Raw genomic sequence first — 14,657 nt, forward strand, 5'->3', positions numbered from 1 at the left:
TATACACATTGAAATTAAATGATGAATAAAAATTTTGAATTAAAATTAAAACAAATAATAATTTAAATAAAAAAAAAAAATATATATATATCAAATAATGCATGATAAATAAATTTTTTTTACTTTTGTCCGAAAAGTCATTTATATTCATATAAATATAAACATTATTAGACTTCTATTTCTTATGTTTCTATAAATTTTATTTGGGTACTGGATTAAGCCATTGCCCTCCTTGTCCATAAGCAGAAGCAACTATTTGTGCAACTTTCCTTTGTTTATGATTCATATAAATCATATACCAGGCTTTATATACAAGGTAAAAAATTAATCCCATACCAAAAGGGTTAGCCCACCACCAATATCTGTATTGGTACCTATAAGGGGGAATATGTGTATGTATAATTGATGATATATATATGAACATATATATGAACATATATATGAACATACATATATATATATATATATATATATGTATGTATAATATATATATATTTTTTTTTCCCGCTCTTTTCAACTTACACTCGTACAACTTGAGCTATTTGATTATTCGTAAATTCAGCTATATCATTGTATACATGTATTATTTGTTTATTTTTACAATCAACCCATAATTTTTTCCATGTTCTGGGATTTATGCCTCTGCCCATCATAGCAATATATCGTTGTATATGAAATCCCATTTTTATGTAAAATATATAAATATATATATATATATATATATATATATATATTTGTGAAAAAAATACAGGTAATAAAAAAAGAATTATAGTGCAATGAAATACATTTATATAAATAAAAAAATGTGTATTTAATTTTCTATTTTAAAAAATATTTATATTCATATTGATATCATACTAATTGTGGATAATAAAATAGATAAATTACTAAAACGTTAAAATAAATATATAAATTTATTATATAAAATTTTTATATGTAAAATATATCAACTTTATATATATATATATATATATATATATATGTAGCATTGAACATATATTTTATTATTTCTTTTTATTTTTTTTTATTCCTTTATATAGTGTCATTAAAATAGAAATATTTTTTTGAAAAATATTAAAAAAAAAAAAAAAAAAAAAAAGAATACTGAATAGAAAATACACGGAATTAAATAAATTTATTTATAAATACATATTTGCTTTTTGTGTATATGTTAAAAATTATAATTCTTTTTTTTAATAATGATGAAATTATTTACATATGTGTTAACATAAGAATTGAAAAATGTTTCTTATGAGTTCATAAAAAAAAATATATATATATATATATATATTTTGAGCAGGAAAGGTGAAAAGATATTTTTTTAAAAATAACCCAAAGGAAAATACATACATACATATATATATATATATATATATATATATATATATATATATATATATGCACTTTTTTTTTTTTTTTTTTTTTTTCTTATTTTTTTATATTTTTGTTAAAATGTGGGAGTATCTTATTTCTTAAAACTACATCTTTACGGATTATATTGATCATACGGCATATATGAAAAAAAAAAAAAAAAAAAGAAGAAAATGAACTTTAATCAAAAAGCAAAAAAAAGAAATAAAAAATAAAATATATATATATATATATATATATATATATATATAATATAAATTTAAAATAAAAAATATGTATGTGTTGTAATATAAAGTAGAAAATATATACACATATATATATTTTTATATTTCTTTTACAAATGTTTAGATAATATGATTTATTTATTCCACCGTTATGTTATACTTCCATTTGTTGTTGTGTTTTTTTAATAGCATTTTTCCACAGTTTAACATAGTTGATATTATTTTTAATACAATATAATTTCAATTTTAATTGAACTCTCTTAATTATAAATTCTGATCTTGATTGTATACTAGGACTTTTATTATATGGATAAGATAACAAGCCAAGTCCAATTACCCAAGAAGCTACAACTTCATCATCATCTGAGAAAAAATCATAAGTTCTTTCCTTTGTGTATATTGTAAAGCAATTATATGGAATTAACTTATAAGGATTGTTTTCATAAAATTGATTTGAATTTAGTTTTTTCTTTTGCAATTTTTTTTGATTTTGCTTTTCGATGAGCCAGTAAACGGGTCTGCTATTAAGACCATAGTCCACATTTATGACATCCTAAAAGGTAAAAGGAGATAATATGATAAAAAAAAATAATAATAAATAAATAAATAAATAAATAAATAAAAATATTGAACAAATAATGAGCAAATAAATAAACACACACATATTATATATATATATATATATATATATATTTTTATTTATAGTATAATTTGAATTCTTATAAAGTAACATTAATTTTTATGGGAGCATTAATATATATGTCTATTTTTGTTATACCTGAATGTCTATGAGCTTCCTTTTTTTAAATCCCTTTTTGCCTGTCAGATTTTTTGTCCAGGTAATATATTTATTGTCTACAATTTTCATATATATTTGTACAGGTTTATGAGAATATCTATTATATTTACATTTAAATAATAAAGTTCCAGTATTCATATTTTTAATTTCTTTTAATAATGGTTTTTGATTTAATCTTCCCTGAGCATATGAAAGTAATAAAGCTTTTTGTTTTATTCGATCATTTTTAATAGTTATAGATTTTAATAATTTTTTTAAATCTTCTATATGTTTATTTGCCAATTCTACGTTGTTTATATTTTTTTCATATATTTTTAAAAGATCATCATCAAATTTCATTTTTAATTCTTTTTGATGTTGTATATATTGTTGGTCTCTTTGATTTACTACATTAATAATAGGGTTGACTAAATTTTTATCAATAAGTTGTATAATATCATTACAAATATTATCATTATTTAATAATTTTTCTTCTATAATAGTTGCATTTTGTTTAAAGAAGGTTGCATAATCTAGTATATTTTGTTCATTTAATTTAAATACTTGTAACATTTTATTTAATATATATATTAGATTATCAATTTTAGGTATAAAGAAATTATTTGTATGATCATTACTTTTCCCCATAGATTGAAATTTATTTTTGATATGTTCATTTTGTTCTTTTATAATTTTCATATTATTTTCTAGATCATCATATTGTTTTGTTTTTTCTTCTAATTGTTTTTTAAAATAATCTTTTTCTATTTTAAGTGTTTCTAGATTATTTTTTAAAATAACACATTCTTCTTTTTTTTTATTTAAATCGGTTTCTTTATCTTCAACATCTTTGATATATTCATAAATTTGACCTTGTAACTGTTCATTTTTTTTATTAATAATATTCATTTCTTGTGTTAGTTTAAGATTTTCTTCACTTTTTATTTGTAGAATTGCACATAGGTTTTCTATTTTGGTTTGTTTTTCTCTATAAGCATCAACATATGATATACGATGTTCATCTAATTCTTGATACATATTAAATAATTTATTATATTTGCTCTCTAGATTTTTTATTAAGGTTTCATAATGTTGTATGGTTAAATTGTCTTTTTCCTTTGATTCGATTAACATATAAGCATTATCATGTAGGTCTTTCATTTTATCATTTAAATTATGTTTTTTACTTTCTAATGTTCTTACTTTGTTTTCTAATAAGTTAATCATTTTTTTAGTTTGTATGTTTTTTAGTTTAGTTCCACTATTTATTAAATTATTATCATTTGTGTTCATATCATTATTAGATAATATGGTTGTACATGTAGAATTATCTTTAGAATTAACAAAAGAACCTGTGGGTAAATATGTTTTTACACTTTCATTGGATAATTTATTAACATTAGAAGAAATATCTAAATGTGGTATGGATGAGCCATATATAATATTATATGGGTTATTAGATATATTATTTTGATCATATGTATTAGAAATATCATGTTTATTATTACTATTAAAATTGATTGATTGTTTCTTTTTTTTTTTAGTTAGTTTTATTTTTTTTTTATTATCTAAAGAGATATTTTTCATATTCTTTTCATTTGACATTCCCTTTAATTGTTCATCAAAATTTTCCTTTTTTTCTTTTAGTGTTCCATATTTAGATGTTTTAAAGAATGGTTCTCTTATAATAATATCAGAGTTATTTTTTAAATATATATCGTTTAATATTTTATTATAATTATTATTATTATCTATAAAATTATGATTCTTTTCTTTTAAAATATTTGATGAATTATCCATTTCATTCATATTAATAAAATTATCATTACTTGAATGATAAATATTTGGTTTCATCATCATATTATCATCGTCGTCCTCCTCATTATTATTATTATTATTATTGTTACTATTATTTATTTTTATTTTATTTTTTGCTTTTGCTTTGTTCTCATCAAAAGAGTGATCCATAAATATTTCATCATCACTATGTAGATAACTTAAATTGGACTCATGTTTTTGATTATTTGTATTTTTAAACACATTATTTAAAGTATCTTTTTCATTCGCACGATTTGTAAATATATAATACTGATTATTACTTTCAGAAGAATTATTTTCAAACGAATTATTTTTCGAATTATAATTTTTATCTTTTTTTTTATTTCTTCTTATTTTATTTATATTATAATCATCATTAGCACTTTCTTCATGAACTATATTATTATCATAATTAGAATTTTTATTTTTTTGCCTTGATTCATATACTATATGATCGATATCGTTTTGTTTCTGATCTGATAGGTTATTATATGAGAAGTTGTTTAAATGAATTCCTTTCTTTCTATTTTTACTATTATTATTGTGATAATTATTGTGATAATTGTTCATATTATTTTTATTATCCCTCTTATTATCAGTCATTTTATCTTTTTCATCATAATAATCATCATTACTAGAATAAACCTTTTCACTTTTCTCAGTATCAATTTTATCAGAACTTACAAATGAACAATTATTATTTTTTAATTTTTTTGACCATTGGATTAATTTTTCTCTTTCTTCTTTTAATTTTATTAAAGGGTCTCCTTTCTCATTTGTATTTTTCGCTTTGTCCTTTTCTTTACTTTCTTGGGTAATATTTTTTTCATTGTCCTTTTTTACCATTTCGAAAAAAAAACAAAAAAAAGAAAAAAAAAAGAAAAAAAAAATATATATATATGAATATAATATATGACAAGTCAAAATTTGAATATATTTTTTCGATTTAACAAATTGAAAAACATATCCCAAACATATGTTCACAAAAAAAAAAAAAAATAAATAAAAATAAATTACACCTTTATATATTCATAAATACAACAAGGCATCATAAAAATAAACATACATACATACATACATATATATATATATATATATATATATATATATATATATATATAATATCCAAAGGAATAATCATTTACGTTACAAAAATATATAATGAATATTATAAAAAATATACGGATATTTAAAACATATACAAACATATATGTGTGTATATCTTTATTTATTTTACATGTATATTTTTTATGTTTTCCATTGAGTAGACTGAAATGGATATAATAAAAAACAATTTTCTTTTAATTTAAATTAATGAAATAAAAATAAAAATATATATATATATATTATATGATTTTTTTTTAAAAACACATTTATTTTTATTTTATTACTATTTCTTTTTTTAATATATGATCATACATATATATTTTAGAATATATCTTACATTAAAAGTGAAGTATATATTACACGGATAATATATTTTTATTTGTATTTCCATTAAATTTTTTTTTTTTTTTTTTTTTTATATTTTAAATTAAGAAAGGAAAAGGGCTTCGAAATTTTTAATAATTTTATTTCGTAAATTTTGTGATAATAATATCATTATGTGTTTATTTAATATACACAATGTATATATAATTATATATATTTTTTTTATCTAGTTATATGTATATTATTTTAAATATATTATGAATATTTTTTATAATACACCCTTAAATGTGCACTAAAAAAAAAAAAAAAAATATATATATATATATAACTTTAATTTGTAAGAATACAAAAATAAAAGAACAAAAAAAAATAAGTCAAAAGCAACTTAAATGACCTATTTATAATTTAAGAAAAAAGTTGTACTTATTTATTTTTATTTATTGTTTTTTTTTTTTTTTTTCTTTTGTTAATGATAATGGTAAAATATAATAGAAAATAAAAATAGTGACAGGTGTATTAATAAGATGAATATAATACTCAGAGATAATTTTACTTTAAAACCATAAAAAGAAGAAAAAAAAAAAAAAAAAAAATGAAAAATGATGTAAAAGATGATATAAAAAATGATATAAAAGATCATATAAAAAATGATGTAAAAGATGATATAAAAGATGATATAAAAAATGAAGAAACAAACAGTGTCAAGTATCATATTAAGAATGAAATAAGAAGATATGAACATGTGTATGGTATTGAATATATATATGAAAAAAAGAAAAATCGAATGTTCTTTTTATTTGTAATAATAATCTTGTCTGTATTTGTTTTGTATTACTTTTATCTGGTAGGCAAATATTTTATAATACACTTCTTTATTATCATATTAACCTTTAAATAACTAACAATAGTTAAATGTCCCCATGATGATAATATTAAGAGAGAACTTATAAATATAAATATATGTACATTATATATTATATATATATATATATATGTATATATTAATGGTGTTGTTTATTCTTTATTTTATGTAGGGTTATATCAGAGGATATTTAAGTGTCAACGAATTTCATATATTTCTTTTTATAATATATATATCTTGTATCATAGTATATTTCAACAATATTTTTACTGGTATATACATGTTTAAGAAATACAATTAGGAAAATACATGTACTATTATATATATATATATATATATATATACATCCTATTTTATATATTTACACATATAATGTTCATTTTATTTTATTTTTTTTCTTTGTTCAGAAAAATTACTTTTATTGAAAAATATTGGTATACAAATTGATAAAAAAGATTCATTTGAAAACTATACAAAATTTATATGTAAAAATGAGATACAGAATATTTTCCTTAATGAAGTAATAAAAATTTAAGGACATTAAAAAAAAAAAACTGTCACATATATTAATATATATATATATATTATTTTATTTCGTAGGCCATTTACATGTTTGAAATATGTCCATATTTATGTATTAAGCTAAAAAATAACGATTCTGTAATTCTCTTCAAGGTAAATAATATGAAGTCTTATGACTTTAAAAATGTAGAACAATTTACAAATGATATATAAATGAATAATTTTAAAATGGATGGGAAATATGCCAAATATATATATATATATATATATTATTTATATTATTTTTTAGGATGTTGTGTTGGGTATGAAAAATATGGTAAGTATCTATAGAGATATAAAAAAGATATTCTTTTATAATGATAATAATATATTAAAGACTATAAAAATAACACACGTAAAAAATGACAAGGGTATATATGAAATTGGAAAATCTGATGGAGAAGCAGAAGATGAAATGAGCGACTCTGTAAGTTACAATATAAGTGAACCTATGAGTAATCATACGAGTGATAATATGAGTGACAATATAAGTGATCAAATAGATCATTTTGAAGAAGATGAAGAAGTAAAAAAAGTACTACAAAAAAAATATAATTATACAAAAAACAAAAATCATGATAATATAAATTTAGAAGACAATACATGTTCTACAAATAATTATTCTTCAAGTGAAGAAAATATTTTCAAATTATTAAATTTCAGTTCATATGAAAATATTAAAATTGATAAAAGATCTAAAAAGTTGAGAAAAAATAATTCATATGATGTATATATAAATAAGCAATTAGCAATAGAAATTATGAACAATTAATAATAAAAAAAAAAAATGAACATAAGAATATTCTCTTATTTATTTTATTTTATTTTTTTTCTTTTTCGTATATATAATTTTACATTTTTTGTCACAAACATGTTAATTCCATATTATTGTTGTACTATATGCATTTTTTTATTTTTTTATTTTTTATCTATTAAATAAATAGTATATAATTATGAAAAATATATATGTTCACACATGATCTTTATTATATTACATTATATTATATTATAATAGAGTATAATATTTTTATTTTTATTTGTCTTTTATAAAAATTTTATAAAGATAACAATAAATTGTTAAAAAAATATATATATGATAAATGTTATACTACATATATATATATTAAATAGATATACTTTAAATATATAGATAATAACATTAATTTTATTCCTATATATATATATATATATATATTTATTTATGTAAGAATAAAATGGGAGAGTATGTGAGAAAAATACCATACTATAACAATTATGAGGAGAAAAAAGATCTCCTGAAATTTAAATTCCTAAATGATAAAAAGGATGATGAAAAAATAGAAATGAATAAAAATGACGACGTTAAGTTTATAAGTAAGAATACTATATTATTATTGTTATTATTATTGTCATATTTATTCCTTTTTTTTCGAACCATTTATAGTAAAAAAGAGGTACAATATGAAGGATATACTAACGCACCTTCCTCATATGAGTAAAGAGAATTCAATCATATTTCATATATCTAAGTTATTTTATTTTTAAATAATTTATTTATATTTATTCATTTACTTGTGATATTCCTCTTAAGATACAAGAACACAGGGAGATGTTCTAACTGAAAGAAAAGTATTTGGAATAAAATATATATATAATAATATTTTAAAATAAAAACGAATAAAATATATAAAACAAATATATATTTCCCTTGTTCATTTTTTTTTTTAAAGAATAAATTGAAAGATGATATGTCTACTAATTTCAACAGTTATGAAAAAAGGTTTCCATTTCTTATTGATACGGTTGTAAAAATTCCTGAACAGACAAGAGACATAAAAGACGTGTTAAATAATAAATACGGTAACAAGAAATATAAGAGAAAAAGAAAGATTAATATATATAACTATATCAACATACATACATATATATATATATAGTTGATGACAATACGATAAAGTATAGAATATCTCAAAATGTTGTAACCAAAACGATGTTGCTAGAAGAGAGGAAAAAAAACTATAAGAATGAATTGAGTACTGAAAAATAAATATAAATGAATAAATACTTATACATATATATATATATATATATATATATATGATATTATTTAATATTTTAGGAGGAAACAATGTAGAAGGTAATTTAATAAAATAAATATATCATAATATTATCATCTTATAATTTTTAAAAAATCATTTCTTTTTTACTTTCTTAATGTTATAAAAGATAATGAAGAAATACTTAATTATGGAGATATATATTTGGACCCTGAAAAAAATTACACGTGTGAAAAAAAAGGATATATAATAAAAAAAAATATATATATGTATATATATATATATATATATATATATATATATTTATTTATTTATTTATGTGGTTAATATGTTGGATTATATAACATTTCAGCGATATTGTAAAAAATAAAAATAAGTTATTGACCCTCAAAAATTATGGTCTGGGACAGGGACCATCAAATTTTGTATTTTCATACCCCGATATTAAAGCTAGTAATATAATAATATAAAATTAAATGGACACATAATAATAAACATATATAAATAAATAAATAAATAAATATATATATATATTTAAAATTCATTTATATACATAATAATTTTTTTTTTTTTACACTTAACAATTATAGAAGGAAGAGGGGGGTACGCCAGCGAAATAGTTAAATCAAATGTTCTTAAAAATAAAAACGAATATTCTAAAAATCAGGTTTGAACATATATTATTTTATATATATATTTTTTTTTATGAATACATATATATAAACACATTATTTTCAAAAAAATAAAATAAAATGAAATATATTTTTATAGATACAGCTAAATATTCAGAATGTACAAGGTATATATTTTTTTCTACTTTATGAAAAAAAAAAAAAAAAAAAAGTATTGTATGAATAAATGAAGAGAGGAAGATCTTATGTGTTTAATATGATTAAATGTGAACATCTTTTTTTTCTTTTTTTCTCATTCAAATCTAGATAAAGATATAAAATATTCAAACAGGTAAAATGATATTAAAAAGAAATATAATATTCTTATAGGAGACATTTCTCTTTTTTTTTAATTAATTAATTTCTTTTTATTTGTTTCTTTTTTTGTAGGGAGGAGAAAAGTATTTCTTATAGAAAAAAGCAAATTAAAATAAATAATGCTCATCCTATTTTTTAATAATTCACATGAATATTCTATTTTTTTTTTTTTTTTTTTTTTTCTTCATATTTTAGTTTTTTTAATGAAAAATAGATTTAAATATATTAATCACACAAAGGACAGTTATTTTGTGGATAATTATCTTAAGGTAATATATATATAAATATATATATATATATATAAACACACAAAAAAAAATAATAAATAAATAAATATATATATATATATATATATATATATATATTTCTCTGTTTATATGTTAATAAATATATACATTTGTAATTATTTGAATAAAGGAACGCCCCGTTATTATATTGAGATATAAAGGATTTCAAAAAAAAAGATAAAAAAAAATGTGAATATTTAAAGAAATATTAAATGCCCCATCACACATGAATGTAATATATATATATTATATAACTTATTAATATATACATAACACATCCATATGTTTATTATATTTTTTTTATTATTTTTTTTTTTGTTTATATTGACCAGAATAACTTCAATAGACCTGATAAGTATTGTAAAATATCTGTAGCTTCAAGTTTTGATTTTCCAAATAATCTATCAACAAAAACATAACCAACTTCTTCTATAGATTTTTCCATTTTATATGCTCTTACAATAACTTCCATTTGAAAAACATAACCTGTATTATTAATAGATTGCATAAGTTCCTTCAATACATTCGTTTTATATAATCTAAAAGACCCGGTTAAATCTGATAGATTAATAAATAATAAGAACTGAGCTAAAAAATTTGCTACTCTACTTATTATAATTCTATTAAATGACCATCCTGATATTCCACCTTGCTTATTATATCTTGTACCTGTAACTATATCACAATTATTTTCTTTTTGTTTTTTAATAAAGTTATAAATATATTTAGGATGATGTGATAAATCAGCATCCATTATTATAACAAAATCACCTGTTACTTTTTTTAAACCTTCCATATATGCAGACCCTAACCCTAATTTTCCTTTTCTTTGTATTAGTAATAATTCTTCATCCTTAAAAATTTCTTGTAATTTTTTGTATACATCTGCAGTACCGTCTTGACTATTATCATCTATTACAATTATTTCAAATTTAATTTCATGTTTATTTAATTCATCAATTATCATATAAATTAAATATGGTAAGTTTTCTTTTTCATTGTAAGTAGGTAATATAACTGAATATTTGTAATTGCAACACACCATATTTATACATAAGCCTAACAGTGTAATAACAAACAGGAAAAATCGAATAACCATATTTCAAAAAAAAAATTAAAAATAAATAAACAAATATATATGTATATATATATATATATATATATATATATATATACTTATATATTGACCCAACAGTGTATTATCTCCTTATTTTGTTCATCTAAAAAAAGAATTTTTAAGGTGCCACTAAATATAATAACACCTGTTCATTGGGTTGAAAGTAAAGAATATAAAAAAAAAAAAAAAAAAAAAATTTATATATAAATAAAAATAGAAATAAAAAAGAAAATATATAATGATATATATAATATCATTTTTATATTATTATTAAATTTTTTTTTTTTTTTTTTTTTTTTTTTTTTATTTTTGTTCCCCTTTTGGGAAGTATATAAAATATAAGGAATATATAAAAATACCTATCTAGGAAATAATATATACATATATATATATATTATTATATTTATATATTATTTAATATATACATTACATTTATTCTTTTTGATTATATTTTTATTACTCGTTATATATATATATATATATATATATATATATTTATATTTATATACCTATATCCTTTAAAAATATACCGTTCTTCAAAGAACTAGGTAGAATTTTTAAAAAATGGTAGATATAAAACCAACAAAGCAAAAAAAAAATAAATAAATAATAATATATATGTGTATTAACATCTTTTATAGTTATCTAATTATTTATATATATATATAATTTTTATGAGATGAAAAAAATAATATCGTATTGATTATGTTAGTTATACAATAAATATGTATTTGAACTTAACATTTATGAATACTGGCTCAACTCTTCCCCTTTTTTAGTTTATCAAAATAAAACAAACATATATATATATATATATATATATATATATATTTATTTATGTATATTTTTTTTTTTTTTTTTTTTTTTTTTTTTTTAATTTTCTCTTTTGACATTTCCAATAAGCATGGAAGAGGAAGGGCGCATAAGTTACCACGAATACAAAAGGAGACTAAAAAAATTAACTGAGGAAATAAAAAAAGAGATGAAAAAAAGTAGTAACAAAAATAAAAAGAGTGAGTCATTATTGAATTTAGAAGAAAAATTAAACAAACTGAATGAGTTATATAATAAAGAAGATGATAAAAAAGGTGTAGAAGAGAATTACAATAATGATGATAATAATAAGGATGAGGCTTTTTATACAAATAACTTATATCAAATGAATGTAATATCAAAGAAAGCATTAAGGAATAGAAAAAAAATGGAACATAGAGAATATGAAGAAGAGCAAATTGAAAAATCAAGAAATAAAGAAGGAGAGAAAGAATATGAAGAATTATCTTTGAATCTAAAAAAATTAAATAAAACTATTTATTCTATAGCACCAGATGGAAATTGCTTATATGAATCAATAATACATCAGCTTAAATATAGAATACATACTTATGAATATACAATAACAGACTTTTTAAAACTTATTAATAAAGAACAATTTTCTTTAAATAATATTAATTTAAAAGATTATATAAATACAAATTTTTTTAATTTTAATATATTTAATAATATAAATCCAAATGATTTGAGTAGTGATATTTTAAGATTTATTACTTCCATATATTTATTACAGAATAAAGAATTATTCATCAATTTTATATATGACTCAAATGATGATGAAGACAAAGGTAAAATATATGTACATATATATATATATATGAAACGTTAAGATGAAAGGGAAGAATATATATTGTATAAAAAATATTCTCTCGTGTAATATTGTCACATGAATATATAAAAATTTTATGTATATATGTATATATGTATATATATATATATATATATATATTTTTTTTTTTTTGTCAGATTTTTATTTTAAATATTGTGAGGATATAATTAATGGTGTATATGGGTGAGAAAATAAAATAATAATATATTTCTGAAATATTTTTTTTGATCATATAATATTCTTTGTATTATTATGAATATTATAATATATTATATGTATATTAAGATATATAAATAAATAAATAAATATATATATATATATATATGTATTTATCCATTTGAATGTATCTGTTGTTTTAATTTTATAGAAGCGAAATTGAAATAAAGGCCTTATCAAGTATTCTCAAGAAAAAAATTACGGTTTATGATGTAAATATGAACATATCATATGTAAGTACATAAATAAATAAATATATATATATATATATATATACATACATGTCATTTTATTTGTAAACATTTTTGATTGTGTGTAATATTTATCTTAGGAAGAAGATTGCGAAGAGGAATTATTTTTATGCTTTCATCATAAATTATATGCACTAGGTAAGTATAATTATCAGCATGTCAAAATAAAGATATGATGATAAATATTTGTGTGTATGTGGCTATCATTTCTTATTTTTTTATTCTCACTATATATATATATATATATATATATATATATATATGTATATATTTATTTATTTTTTTTTTTAATTTATTAGGAAAACACTACAACTCAGTTATTGATTTAGCGTCGTAAAGAAAAAAAACAAAATAAATAATTGCATATTCATATATTTATACACTTTTATAAAATTAAAAAATGTAGACATTGGAAAAGAAATATTTATTTATAATACATATATAAAAATAAATAACTTCAAAATATATAATTTTATTTTTCCTTTTTTTGTAAACAAAAATTTTTTATTCTTTTATATACCACATGTATTGTTTAATTATATATTTTTGTGGAACTATGATTAATCTTCCGTATTTTTTCAAAAAATTTTATTAAAAAATTAAAAAAAAAAAATAATAAAATAATCATAAAATAATCATAAAATAATAATAATATAATAATAAAATAATCATAAAATAATAATAATATAATAATAAAATAATAATAATATAATAATAAAATAATAATAACATCTATAGTTTGAATTAAAATAAAAACAAACACACACATATATATATATATATATATAATATATAGAGCACATAAAAAAAAAAATTCACTGAAAAAAAATAAATCATAAATAAGAAAAAATTTTTAATAATATTCAAATATACAAAAAAAAAAACAATATATATCTATATATATATATTTATTTATCTTTAAACGCATAAACTTTTTATATAGGCATATATAACTATGTTGCACATTTAAACAAATAATTTGTATGTGTATATTCAACTGTAAAAATATATTGCAAGACCAAAATACAAATATACAAAAAAATAAAATAAATA

The 14,657-nt window shown here is 18.2% G+C and overlaps 6 protein-coding genes across 6 annotated transcripts; 3 read left to right on the plus strand and 3 right to left on the minus strand.

Annotated features, from left to right (window-relative positions):
- Positions 1 to 199: 199 nt before the first annotated feature.
- PADL01_1139400 (conserved Plasmodium protein, unknown function) lies at positions 200 to 683 on the minus strand (the record flags this gene model as incomplete). The annotated part of the gene is made up of 2 exons (XM_028682870.1): positions 200 to 374; positions 523 to 683. The coding sequence occupies 2 exons, from the start codon at positions 681 to 683 to the stop codon at positions 200 to 202; spliced, it is 336 nt and encodes a 111-aa protein (XP_028539105.1).
- A 1,066-nt stretch (positions 684 to 1,749) lies between these two features.
- PADL01_1139500 (conserved Plasmodium protein, unknown function) lies at positions 1,750 to 5,037 on the minus strand (the record flags this gene model as incomplete). Its single annotated transcript, XM_028682871.1, has 2 exons — positions 1,750 to 2,148; positions 2,374 to 5,037. The coding sequence occupies 2 exons, from the start codon at positions 5,035 to 5,037 to the stop codon at positions 1,750 to 1,752; spliced, it is 3,063 nt and encodes a 1,020-aa protein (XP_028539106.1).
- Positions 5,038 to 6,214: 1,177 nt separating this feature from the next.
- PADL01_1139600 (phosphatidylinositol N-acetylglucosaminyltransferase subunit H, putative) lies at positions 6,215 to 7,817 on the plus strand (the record flags this gene model as incomplete). Its single annotated transcript, XM_028682872.1, has 5 exons — positions 6,215 to 6,466; positions 6,657 to 6,756; positions 6,892 to 7,004; positions 7,085 to 7,159; positions 7,296 to 7,817. The coding sequence occupies 5 exons, from the start codon at positions 6,215 to 6,217 to the stop codon at positions 7,815 to 7,817; spliced, it is 1,062 nt and encodes a 353-aa protein (XP_028539107.1).
- A 442-nt stretch (positions 7,818 to 8,259) lies between these two features.
- On the plus strand, positions 8,260 to 10,538 carry PADL01_1139700 (conserved Plasmodium protein, unknown function; the record flags this gene model as incomplete). Its single annotated transcript, XM_028682873.1, has 14 exons — positions 8,260 to 8,398; positions 8,469 to 8,519; positions 8,616 to 8,653; positions 8,755 to 8,884; positions 8,962 to 9,057; positions 9,144 to 9,161; positions 9,251 to 9,308; positions 9,434 to 9,534; positions 9,672 to 9,748; positions 9,853 to 9,880; positions 10,020 to 10,044; positions 10,143 to 10,153; positions 10,266 to 10,339; positions 10,488 to 10,538. The coding sequence occupies 14 exons, from the start codon at positions 8,260 to 8,262 to the stop codon at positions 10,536 to 10,538; spliced, it is 897 nt and encodes a 298-aa protein (XP_028539108.1).
- Positions 10,539 to 10,676: 138 nt separating this feature from the next.
- Positions 10,677 to 11,456, minus strand: PADL01_1139800 (dolichol-phosphate mannosyltransferase; the record flags this gene model as incomplete). Its single annotated transcript, XM_028682874.1, has 1 exon — positions 10,677 to 11,456. One exon carries the CDS (start codon positions 11,454 to 11,456, stop codon positions 10,677 to 10,679), a length of 780 nt encoding a protein of 259 aa, XP_028539109.1.
- A 922-nt stretch (positions 11,457 to 12,378) lies between these two features.
- On the plus strand, positions 12,379 to 13,941 carry PADL01_1139900 (conserved Plasmodium protein, unknown function; the record flags this gene model as incomplete). Its single annotated transcript, XM_028682875.1, has 5 exons — positions 12,379 to 13,096; positions 13,275 to 13,320; positions 13,505 to 13,586; positions 13,685 to 13,742; positions 13,904 to 13,941. 5 exons carry the CDS (start codon positions 12,379 to 12,381, stop codon positions 13,939 to 13,941), a joined length of 942 nt encoding a protein of 313 aa, XP_028539110.1.
- Positions 13,942 to 14,657: the final 716 nt, after the last annotated feature.

The sequence above is a fragment of the Plasmodium sp. gorilla clade G2 genome, assembly GCF_900097015.1.
Source record: "Plasmodium sp. gorilla clade G2 genome assembly, chromosome: 11".
NCBI lineage: Eukaryota > Apicomplexa > Aconoidasida > Haemosporida > Plasmodiidae > Plasmodium > Plasmodium adleri (nom. inval.).